At 38.0% G+C, this 12,793-nt stretch overlaps 1 protein-coding gene across 1 annotated transcript; it reads left to right on the top strand.

Moving 5' to 3' along the window:
* The first annotated feature begins 1,139 nt into the window (after positions 1-1,139).
* LOC132627521 (uncharacterized) lies at positions 1,140-9,831 on the top strand. The gene is made up of 4 exons (XM_060342906.1): positions 1,140-2,205; positions 5,904-6,045; positions 6,140-8,410; positions 8,786-9,831. The coding sequence occupies exons 1-4, from the start codon at positions 1,283-1,285 to the stop codon at positions 9,152-9,154; spliced, it is 3,705 nt and encodes a 1,234-aa protein (XP_060198889.1). The 5' UTR covers positions 1,140-1,282; the 3' UTR covers positions 9,155-9,831.
* Positions 9,832-12,793: the final 2,962 nt, after the last annotated feature.

The raw sequence follows: 12,793 nt of genomic DNA, 5'->3' as shown, positions 1-12,793 counted from the left end.
ATGGTCTATTTTTCAAAAGCTGTCGACCTCCTATCTTATTTATCCTTTTTTTTTTTAATTTCTTTTTGGTGTTTGGTACCGACATTAGAGCTCGACTAATCCAGTTCCCATCGTGTAGGGCCCAAACGGGGGAAGCGCTCCCTACTAAGGATTTTTCCATACTCAGGCTCGAACACGAGACTCCTGGTTAAGGGAGGAACAACCCCATCCGCCGCACTTTATTTTCCCAGTTACTTTCTTATATTGATCTTATCTCTTAACCTAAAAAATAGTCACTTCTTCACTAGATATTTTTGCTTCTTGTTACTCTCTCGTTTTCTCCTTTTTCATTTGTTGGTTATTATAGAATTTTACATGTAATCATTTCTCTTACTTTATATTTGTATTATGAAATTTGAGAATTTGTAAAAATTCTTTTACTTACATGTAGACATTTCTTTTAATTTATATTTATACTTTAATGAGCTCACATGTGTTTACAAAGATTTGTACTAAAATGATTTTCAGATAGTTGTAAAAATTATTAAATGATGCCATATAGTGTTGAAAATGAAGATAATGTTATTTTTTAAAATCTCTTATTTGGTTAGCTAAAATTAATAGTTTAAACACAAAATGAATTTAAAGGAGGACGGAGTTAGAGTGTCAGTTATGGTTTTGATCGAATTCGGTAGCGCTTTGGTTCAAATTTTGTATTTGTATTAAAAGTTCATTAAATATGTATAGATTATTAATTTAAAACTAAATAACCTAAAAAAATATATTTCAGAACTCATAACTTTAAATTCTAGCTCCGCATATGATTTGAAGTAAATAATTTCGTCAAAATGAAAATTAAGATATTAAAGGCGTGATTTTTTTTTTAATATATTAAAAATATACTTATTTGAAATGTAATTATTACAAACATAAATTATATTTCTTTAATAAAATATGCACTTTTATATTGGGTAAGCCCGAACTCCCGAAATTAGTTTAATCAAATAAATCTGAAACAATGGTGATAATCTAAACCAAATAAAACAAGCCTATACAATATTGTACTTACTACTTACCTCGATTACCTCACTCTTCTACCAATACAAAGAAGCTCACAAAACCAAGCAACAACAGTTTAATCCTTCAAAAAAAAAAAAAAAAAAAAATTAAAAAACAAGCCCTTCCTTTTTCCTCAACTTTACACAAACACCCTTCCCTCCCAAAACTTATAATTTCCCTTCTCTTCCAATTCAATCCCTAATAATAAAACCTCTCTTCTTTCCCTCCCTCTTTTTTTTTCTTAATGGCTTCCGTTACCGTCACCGACGGTGGTCCACTTCATTCAGAATCAATCCCAACCGTTGATCTCCATCTCCTCTCTCAATCTGAACTCTACACTCTCTCCCTATGTTCCCCTTCCGCTTTTAACCCTCGCCGTGATGACGACGTCATTATCCCTAAAATCGACAAATCCGTTTTCAATGAATCTGCTGGCTCCCGCAAACAAACTTACTCCCGTCTCCGCCTTGCCCCCGCCGCCACCAACACCGCCGCCACGTCAGCCCTACGTAGCCGCACACCTCACCTCCGTAACACCCTTCTCAGTAATCCCTCTCTCAGTAACGGACCCGAAAACTCCGAAAGTCACCAAATCGTTACCCTTCTTAAACAGCTCTTCGGTTCGGGTTCGGGTACCGAACCAAGTCCCAAACCTATTCCTGATCCCAATCCAGTCGATTTAGTCCCTATTCGGGTCGATTACTCCAATGTGGGTTCAATTGGGGAGAAAAGGAAACGAGGTAGAGGTAGGCCGAGGAAGAATGAGAATGAGAATGGGAATGACGTGGCGGGTGAGGTTAAGGTTAAGGAGGTTGATGTGGGGCCCACAGAAGTGAAGGATATTGTGGTTTATCAAAATGTGGATGTGGATGATGGTGAGAAGGAGATATTGAATAAGGACGGGGAACGGGTTGATTTGGCGGGTTTAGGGGCGTTGGAGGATCCGTATGGGGCAGAGTTGAGGAGGAGGACGGAGGGTATGAGGAGTCAAGAGGAGCTGTTAGGGTTTTTGGGGAGGACGAATGGGCAATGGGGTAGTACGAGGAAGAAGAGGAGGATTGTTGATGCGAGTGAGTTTGGGAGTGTGTTGCCTAAAGGATGGAAGCTTTTGCTTTCTATTAAGAGGAAAGGAGGTCATGTTTGGTTGCATTGTCGACGCTACATAAGGTTTCTTCTTCTTCTTTGGATTGTTGTTGTTGTTTCTCTTATTGCTTATTGTTTCCTTATTGATGATTGTCTTGTTAAGGATGTTTTTTGGTTAGGGTATTAGAGATCCTTAATTTGCCTTTAACATAATCTTTGGTATTTGTTTAAATGCAACACCAACAACATACCTAGTATAATCCCACAAGTGGGGTATGGGGAGGGTAGGATGAATGCACTTGAACAAAATGGAATGAATACAGAGGGTTCATAGATCTGAATCTAACTAATTTAGGATTGACACATAGTTGATTTATTGATCATATATGGTAGGGTAGGGTAGGTAACTGGATCTTGATTTCTCTAGGGAGAGGATGCTCATCAAAGCCTAACATAGATGATGATGAAATAAATGAAGTGATTTTTAGTGACCTTCTTCATTGGGAGTTTGAGTTATACTGCTGGCACTTTGTTCCTATCATATTTATCTGGTTAATATTTTTCTTGGGGATACAATTCATTGTTTGTGTATGTCTAAGACTCCTTAACTTGTGTCTAGTTCAACTTTATAGAAGTTAATGTTACTCCCTCCATTTCATTTTATGTCTTAGTTTGACTAGGCTCGAAGTTTTAAGAATCTATAGAAGACGTTTGAATCTTGTGGTCTTAAATTAAATATGTGTATAACATACAAAAAATGCCCTTTGAATCTTGTTGTCTTAAACATGTTGTATTATTCCTATAAGGAAGTTTCATTAAGGGTAAAATGATTATGTTGGAATTAGAAAATTACTAAATTTAGAAAGTTAAGTTACATCACAAAGCAGACTATAATGGAAAGTAACAACAACAACATACCCAGTGTATTCCCACAAGTGGAGTTTGGGGAAGGTAGGATGTAAGCAGACCTTATCCCTATCTTTGTGGGGTAGGGAGGCTGTTTTCGATAGACCCTCGGCTTGAGGAAAAAAGGTTTTAAAGTATGATATCAAGAAAAATATGGCAACAAAGTAGCAAGATAAAAAGCAAAAGAAGAAACGGATAGTAGTACACCTTGAAGAAAAGAATCTACGCGATTACTAACTAATACTACTAATAAGGAGAATACTCGGTTACCTACTAACCTCCTATCGTAATCCTCGACCTCCACACTTTTCTATCTAGGGTTATGTCTTGTCTAATCACCTCCCCAGTTCTTTTTCGGTCTACCTCTACCTCTCCTAACTCATGTTATAGCCAACTTCTCACACCTCCTTACTGGCGCATCCACATACCTCCTCTTCACATGCCCAAACCATCTCAATCTCGCTTACCTCATCTTGTCCGCCACATGAGCCATTTTCACCTTGCCCGCATAACTTCATTCCTAATCATATCCATCCTAGTATACCCACATATCTACCTGAGCATCCTCATCTCCGCTACACTTTTCTTCTAGACGTGAGCGTTCTTGACTGGCCAACATTCTGCTCCATACAACAAAGTCTGTCTAACCACCACTCTTTAGAATTTATCTTTAAGCGTTGGTGACACATTCTTATCGCACAATATCCCCGATGCGAGCCTCCATTTCACCCACCTCGCTCCAATACGATGAGCGACATCAATCTCTCCGTCTTCTTGGATTATGGACCTATAATATTTGAAACTATCCTTCTTGGGTAGGACTTATACATCGAGCTTCACTTCCACCTCTGCCTCTTGCGTCACCACTGAACTTACACTCTAGATGCTCTCTCTTAGTCCTGCTTAGCCTGAAACCTTTTTACTCACGTGTTTGTCGTCAAACTTCCAGCCTATCGTTAACTCCATTACGTGACTCGTCAATCAGTACTATGTCATCTGCGAATAGCATACACCGCGACATCTCCCCTTGAATATGCCGTGTCAATTCATCCATCACTAAGGCAAATAGAAACGAGCTAAGGGCCTGGGTGCATCCCCATCATGACCGGTAGGTGCTCTGGGTCTCCACCCACAGTTCTAAAAAGGAAAGTAACACACATAAATTGTAACATAGGGAATATTTGCTTTAAAAAAGGTTCATGATACACTAGGTGTGGCCTAGTGGTCAATGATGTGGGTTGAGCACCAAGAGGTGTCAGGTCTTTCTGTCTTTTTAATCTCTGCAGTTGGAGCAATCTATCCCCTGTAAATGACATATTACCCCTTTTAGACTTCATTAGCTCCATCAATATGGCTTAGAGACCATATTTTTGCTTTCTGGTTAACTCCTATGTTGCTCGGACTCGGGTGCGGGTGTCGGATACGGGTATGGATTTAGAGGTCGGACTCGGCATGATCTAAATTTTAAAATTCGTGGGTACGGATCCGGGTACGGATACGGGTGCGGGGATTCGGCAAAAATAATTCAAAATTCTAATAATATAGCTACAAGAATATGCCTAGATTATGAGAGCTTTTTGTGGAAGCACCTACATGTAGTTTGTATCAGACATGTGATTCAATCTTCCATTCTACTAGGTGCTAGACTGCGTGCTCCGAGAAACTAGTTAAATTTTCTACATAATATTGAAGGTATGCCATCTCATGTCTTCAAATCTCTACTGTTTGTTATCTTGAGAAATCATAATCTCAAAATTTTCTTTAATTTGGTCATGAATTTCGGTCAAAGTATCCGATCTCTATTGACCGGATCCGACACGAATTCCGTACCCAAACCCGTGTCGTGTCGTGTCGGACACGGGTACGGCGGCAAAAGTGAAGGGTCCGAGCAACATAGGTTAACTCCCTGATTTAGATTTGAAGTTTTTGTTCTCAGGAGTTAACTATGATTCTTTTGTGTATGTAACATGCATCTACTTGATACCTTCCTAATACAACATCTTATTTCATCAAAAAAGAGGTGTCAGATCTAATTTCCAACAGAGAGAAAACACTAGGTCATTTCTTCACATCTGTTCTAGCCTTCCGGACACCACAGTTATTAAAAAAAAAGAGTTAAATTGCTTAAGGTATGGGTCTATCGTTGAGACAATTAGTCATGTCATGATTTTATTAAGGAGAGAGAAAGCTAGAGAAAATAAGGTGTTTTTAGTGTTTTCTCAATTGCTTGATTTAATGAAGCATCAAAACTCATTTTTCTTGAATTTCCGGTTATAAAAAATATTGGGATGGAGAAGGTCCAAATAGAGTATAATGTATATTAAGGATTCATATGGCGGACCCTAACTAACTTGATCAATAAAAAATTAAAAAATGGCTGACCCTGACTAGTTTTGGGATTGAGGTATTGTTGTTGTGTTACTGATCTTAAAATATGACCATCTTCATCCTTGGGCCTCCCATGGTACAACCAGCGCAAAACTTCTCACTGAAGTGGGTTAAATGTTACAAAATCATCTTTCAGTTGCAATTATTAAATGTAATAGTGCATCTTAGTCTCAAGAGCACATCAGCCGTCCCTCGTGTATTAGTAGTCTGTATTCTTTTCGGGTCATTTCAAGGTAATGTTGGTTTCCTTTGAAAGGAAAGTTTACCATAAGTTACTTTTGCCAGCCATCTCCCTGGCCTTTAGTTTCTGTAATAGGGTCTTCTTGTTATCATAATTTTTCAATTGCTGACTTTTGTAGCTTGAACAAAAGTCGAGCTTATCCAACAGTTTACACATGATTTTAAATTATTACTGTGATATTTGTTTACTCCTCTCTCTATTATATGCATCCAAGTTAGATGGCTTAAGACATTTAACTTTTTCTCAGCCCTAATGGACGGCAATTTGGAACATGCAAGGAAGTTTCTTCATATTTGCTCTTTCTTCGTGGTGAACAGAATGAAAATCCTCCAACATATGCTAAGATTAGTGAAACTGTTGAGACCGCTAATGCATGTGCTTTAGTTAGTGTAAGTTTAGCCTTTTTTTTTTAAAATACATTTTTCTCTTCCTGCTATATTTTTTCCTTCTACATGGAGCTTTGATTCATCGAATATGTTTCAGACTTCGGACCTCAGAGTTCAAGATGGTGGCAAAAAGGAAAGCCCTCTTTTTCATAACTCATCCTCTGCTGTTGGTCATGGGGAGTTGCAAGTTCTATTGAATTTTGGAGAACTATCGGAGGTCCAAGTAGGAGATCTTTTGCACTGTGACAAATGCAATGTGACCTTCAATAATAAGGATGATTTATTGCAGCACCAGTTATCTTCTCATCAGAGAAAGAGATCTAGAAATGGTGGTCAATCCGTTACTGACGGGGTAATAATTAAAGACGGAAAATTTGAATGTCAGTTCTGCCATAAGACATTTGAAGAAAAGCATCGGTACAACGGTCATGTTGGAAACCATGTTAAGAAACAGGTAAAGACTGCGAACGGATCACTTCCAATCAAAATGGGAGTGTGTGTTGAACCTGTGGTGTCTAGTGGAGCCATGCTAACGGAGCCCACTATGCAGGATTCAGTTGTTCCGCCAAGGAACCTGACAGAAAATGCTGGTGTAAGTGCGGATGACGGTGACAATCCTGCACCTTCTAGTAAAATCCAGGAGGAGGATCACATGGAGACTGACGATAAATTAGAAGGTCTGGGTGAGGCTATGGTTACTGCCCCTAATAAAACTACTTTGTGTTTAAGTTCTGAAGCGGTTACATTTAATAACAACAGAACACCATGTGACTCAGTGATTGTTGATAGTGTAGCTGAAGGTACCAATAAGGATTGTCATAACCAGGAAGGGAGTTCTGAGAGCTGTTCCCTTATGTCATCGAATGAAAAAACATGTGTTGACAAAAGCAAAGTAGTTGTCTGTTCCAACATAGAAGAACCTAAACAGGAAGGTTTACTTTGTTCAAATGGCATTGTTGATACGTGTGGTGTTAGTGTGGAAGATGGCAAGTTTTTCCCTACAGTTAATGAGAGAAAAGTAGAGAGTGATAGGGGTGTGGATACTGAGTCAACAACTGCTTTATGTAGTGATGTCAGTCTGCCGGATGAGAATAATTTGATAAGTGCCAGACAAGTTCCATGCACTGAAGATCACTCTGGGAAGAACATTGATGTTCTGGATGGTGTATCCTTTCTGGCAGAAACATCTAAGGAAATAAAAGGTTTAAAGAGCAGCACAGGTACCCCATCTTGCGACAAGGAAGGATCCGTGGTAGATTATGTAGGAGTTCTTTCCGGCAGCATAGGTGAGCATAAACCTAGTAGTATGATGTCTAATGTAGAAAATGATGAGTGTGGCAGTCTTGTTGATTCAAATGACAATAAGCTGATTATGAAGGAGGATAGTTATTCATTTGTTCCACATTCAGATAGACATGTAAATACAGCTGAAAGAGATGTGACTGATGTTTCTGCTTGCTTTCTAGAGGAGCCTGAACAGCACAAAGGTGTCAAGAGCAGTCTGCTTTCTCCGGCTTGTGACAATAACAGTGAGGTTGAAGCACATTTTTTTAATGATTCGAAAACAAGTACAGATGAACCCAAGATTAGTGAACTGCACAGTGTTAGTAGTAATACAGTGGGATTTGCTTCTAGTAACAATCATGCTGTGCAAAAAGCTGATACCAGTGACATAGAGAAGGAAAAAGGTCTTGCATTCTCCTCGTTTTTTCCAGCCACTAATGTGAGGGCATCTTGTGCTGAAGATCCCAATATCAAAGTTTACCAAAGCACAATGGAAGTTAATGATCAGCAAAGCTCTGCAAGTGCATTGTTTTCTTCAAACAATGTACCAGAAGCTTCTACCAAGGAATATACCATGAACAGGATCTATAACAACTCTTTGAATGAATGTAAGTTTGATGGTCTTGAAAACTCTAGAAATCATGATCTAAATGTTGCTTTCGGCAATTCTCATGTGGATCTAGGTGCAAATTTGAACTGTACAACTTTCCAACTTGGCATGGAGGAAACATATGGAGTTCAGGATAATCTCCATAGAAGATTGGAGACTGATAAACAAGGAGAAGTTGGGATTGATTTAAGTGATTCGACTTTCAAGGGAAAAACAGGGGATTTTGGAAGTAACTTCAACACGGTTTTTCATAACCAGTTGTGGGATGAACATAAAGTAGATGAAGTTGATGAGTCTGGAAAAAAGATTATTAGTGGTTTCGGTTGTGGAGATGCCAAACCTAATGAGAATGTCATGGCTGGAAGCATTTGGAGAACAAGTGTAGAAAATGTCATGCAAGGTGGCTCAGTAGACAATTCAACCTCAGTAGCGCAGTCATCTAACTGTTTCCAGAACTATGATGTTATGTCAAAGGTATGTATTAAAATCCATTTACTTGAGGAAAAATGCTTTTCAGATACTTCTAGATTAAATTACCATTTTCCTATTAGAACAAGATCGTAAAAAACTTGCAGATTTTTTTTAGTTATGAAGATTGTTTGTTGTGAATTTATTAGTTTAAAGTTTTTTGTTGATCTATTAGCAATTAAATTTTGCTATACGCCCTTCTGAATTTGATTCTGACTTTGACTGGAGACTGACAATAATTTAAATATGCGGCGCGAATCCGGATATAGTCGGGCTCCAATACGGGTACCGGACACCGGATGGGAAACCAAAAAAAATAAATTTAAATTGGTTATATTCGACAAACTTATCATATATTTCTCATCGTGCTATTCTGGACAGGTTCAAAGTCTCTTTGGAGAGAATGAGAAGTATGATGGCAACACTGGCTTTGATGGGTTGAGATCAGACAGAACTGAACCGGTGGAATATAGTTTCATGGGCACACAGAGTTTAAATTCTCTTCAAGAAGAGCCTAGAGTATTGCCTTACGATGTGGATATAGAACAGGGATTTAATTCGTCATTTTGGCTTGGAAAAGATGATTTGATGCCAAATTTAGCAGGCAGGAATCAGGTGACCTTGGTATGCGTTTGGTGCAGAAACGAGTTTTATCAAGAGCCTAACCAATTAGGAGCAGAAGCCGGTTCAATTGGTTCAATGTGTCCAACCTGCAGTGGAAGGATCTCAGGGCAGTTTAGCTTTATGTAGAACTTGTCATTGACCCTCAATGATCCGCATTGAACATAGTTTTCAGACAGAGGATTAGGTCAAAGGGAGGTATTTATTCATCCAAAACTGAAAAATAATTAGAAACTCTAGACTATGACTGGATCTAGATTGATGTTAGTTAAGTTAGCAGCTAACCTTCCCTATTCTTTTGGCTGAAACAAGTTAAACGACTGACTGTTTTAGAGAAGATAATGAGATTTTTAGCTTCTTTAGCCATTTTTCTTTAAAGTCCCAAATATCTGTTTTTCCCCCTCACTTCATACAGGATATGGTAGGATCTGTCAATAGGACCCAAAGTTTCCCGATTATTAGATTATTAGGTGGGTGCTGTTACAGATTATGCTACATTCTGCTGAATCTGTCTCCGATTTGAGTTGTGGATGGAGAATGCAGAAGCAAACTTTGATTGGCGGTTCGCAGTGATAGAGGATGGATGAAGAAGCAACTTGAAATCAGTTTGCAGAGATGAGAATGATAATCCTGCTGCCGGTATCTGATTGAGATTTCAAATAACTCTGTTACTAATTTGGACATTTTTAAGTTTCTGGTAGAAGTTGATTTTGCAGTTGAGGGTGATGCTGCAGTTGTGTCTTCTTTTTGCCTTTTGTTACTGATGTGATTTTTAAGGCAGGCAATCGCATCAATTGTCCAGGTGATGAGCAGTACATCATCTCATCTGCATTAGCAGCTTAGCTAATTAGTGATTATATTATGAACATTACAATGTGGTAAGAGTGTATATTAAATCTAAGTAAGATCTAAACTAACACCACCTATGGGATTACAGTACACCGAGTATGTTGTTGTAAGATCTAAACTATGTAGATTAAATCTAAGTAGGATCTAAACTAACACCACCCGTATGTTGTTGTAAGATCTAAACTATGTAGATTAAATCTAAGTAAGATCTAAACTAACATCACCCGTATGTTACTGTAAGATCTAAACTAACAACAAAAGAACTTAACTAAAGGCAAGTACATGCCCTGCGATTTTATTAAGAACTAAATAAACAGAGGGATGATGTTAGGGGGTTGGTTTCACTTGATCCTTTTGGACAAGAGGATATTTTTTCTAAACCAAGCTCTAGGCGTTAATATTCATGATACTATACGATTCATTCAATCATAATGCTCCCTTGACTAAGTTTGAAGTTTTATATATTCATGATACTATACGATTCATCCAATCATAATGCTCCCTTGACTAAGTTAGACGTTTTACTTTGGTTTAGTCAGGTTAGATCAATTCAAAATACAGTAAGTTTTATGGAGTTTTTGGTTTTCAACTCAAAATGACCATTAAAATTGCCTAAGATCCATTTCTCCTTTTGTTATTCAATACCGGGTTGTTTTATGGCAGGCTTAACAAGTTCAAGGATTAACATTTAAGGATAAATATAGTTATTTAATAATTTAGTTTAAAGTTTTTTTTATTTTTTTTATTTTTATCCATCATCCAGTCTATACTAACCTTGTTAGGATGGGGGTTTGGCCAGACCTTTACCAGTATATATATTTACCCAAAAATATACACGAAGGAGAACATAAATCTTAGCCTCCAAAATAACATGTAAGACGAGTCCTCACCTTAGAGGAATAATGTGCAAAAGAGTGAGTTCTGGTAGAAGAGGATTCCTCTTCTACTTCTACTTTACATTTAGAAAGGATAAAGAAGGAAATAGTTAAGACGCAGTCTGATTCATTTCAGTTTTCATCATCAAAATAAAATTGCCCCTTCTTGATCTTGTTTCTGAAGTGGATGTACCTTCTTTGATCATTCTTAAAAGAAGCTTTCGCCTTCACAGGTAGAGTCAAAGCTTGTGTGAAGAACTTTTCTATTTTCTTGGTCAGACCACTATTAGCCATTGTATCAGCCATGAAATTTGCTTCTCTGAAGCAGTGCACTATTCTGATCTGTCCCTGGTTCATCAGGTCTCTAATTTGCTGAATTTCATCTCTTAGATAAGCTTGGATATTGTTGGAACCATTGATCATATTTACAAGTAGCATGGAATCAGTCTTTAGAATCAGATTGTTATATCCTGCAGTGTGACACCACTGCAAACCTTTCAGAAGAGCCAATGTTTCAGATTTGTTCTTGCTACAGATTCCAAAGTAAGAGTAGAAACTCATCACTATCTTACCTGTATAGTCTCTAAGGATGCCAACCCTGTGGCCTCCCCAGGGTTTCCTTTGCAACAACCATCAGTATTAAGTTTTCATGTGTTAATGGGAGGATTGATCCATTTGATGAGACTAATATCGATTTTCTGCCTAGCTTTTTCAGCTTTGTCAAAAATCTCAGTCCAAGTATATAATCTTTTAAATGAAGGAAACTGACTGTTGGCAATCAATGTAATCAACCTCCCAACTTGAGAAATGATTTTGTTGGGGTTAATAGGGATCTGTTCAAACTTTTTGCTGTACCTACTCTTCCATATTTCCCAACAAATCACTGAAGGAGTACATTGGATGATTAGATCATGAATAGGGTTCTTTGGTTTAGTAAGCCCCCACTGAATAATCATGCTCCTCATACTCATGTTATTGCATTTAATCCCAGCATAATTACAGAAAAAAAGCCAGATATGTTTCATGTCACCTTCCCTGAATAGATGTCAACACTTTCCAGGGAAGGGACTCTACAACAATCACAAATAGAGGGACCATGGATTCCAAATTGTTGAACTTTGTCATCCGTGGGAATTATATAGTGAAGTAATCTCAGCATAAAGAAAGAAACTTTAAAAGAAAGTTAGGGGTACCAACTTTTTTTATCTGTCAGGGTCACTCCTCTGGGAGTTTTGATAGCTTTCCATGCTGATTTACAAGTGAACTCACCACTTTCATCTGCCAAACAAACAGGGTAATCCTCTTTTTCAATCTCAATCTTAGTATTGATCACAATCTTCGCTAAGCTGTTAGGAATAAGTTGTTTAACATCCACCAGCTTCCATACTCCATCCTCTATAAAAATAAAAAAAACAACCTTAATCTTTTTAGATCTGTTTTCTTGTAGAGCTAGACTAGCTAAAGGACCAACTCCTGTCTAGTTATCCCACCAGAAAGACAGCTCCCCTTTGCTAACTTTCCATAGAATATATGTTCCACTCTATTTCTAGTTTCAACAAGCCTTCTCCAAGAATGAGAATCAGCATATGTCCATTTCTTGGACACTGAATGAGACCTTTTGCAATATTTGGCCTCAAGGAAGCTTCTGAGAAGGGATGACTTATATCTAAAGTTCCACTAGTTCTTGGCAGGAAAAAAGTCACAGTAACTCTGAATGGTCCTGAACCCTGTGCCTCGCTCATCTGTTGGCCAACATAACTTATTCCAAGAGATCCAATGATGCTTATTTCTCCCATCATTCTGGTCCCAAAGAAAGTTACTCATGACCATTTCCATATGCTTGATAGGGGCTTTAGGGAGTTGAATGACTGAGATAATATGCAAAGGAAGACAAGCTAAGACAACCTTGATCATAACAGCTTTCCCCCCAAAAGACAGAGATTTAGTATGCCAACATGTGACCCTGTTGGATAGTCTAACAACAAGTTCACTGAAAAAGGAAATTCTTTTCCTTCCAATGTAAATAGGACACCCAAGATACTTG

Source organism: Lycium barbarum, chromosome 2 (assembly GCF_019175385.1).
Source record: "Lycium barbarum isolate Lr01 chromosome 2, ASM1917538v2, whole genome shotgun sequence".
NCBI lineage: Eukaryota > Viridiplantae > Streptophyta > Magnoliopsida > Solanales > Solanaceae > Lycium > Lycium barbarum.
The sequence above is the reverse complement of the archived record's forward strand: the minus strand, read 5'-3'. Positions and strand labels throughout refer to the sequence as shown.

Excerpts from the sequence above, each read along its gene's own strand:
- LOC132627521 (XM_060342906.1), top strand. The coding sequence starts at position 1,283 with ATGGCTTCCGTTACCGTCACCGACGGTGGTCCACTTCATTCAGAATCA. Across the intron at positions 2,206-5,903 it reads CATTGTCGACGCTACATAAG|CCCTAATGGACGGCAATTTG; the intron begins GTTTCTTCTTCT and ends ACTTTTTCTCAG. Across the intron at positions 6,046-6,139 it reads ATGCATGTGCTTTAGTTAGT|ACTTCGGACCTCAGAGTTCA; the intron begins GTAAGTTTAGCC and ends AATATGTTTCAG.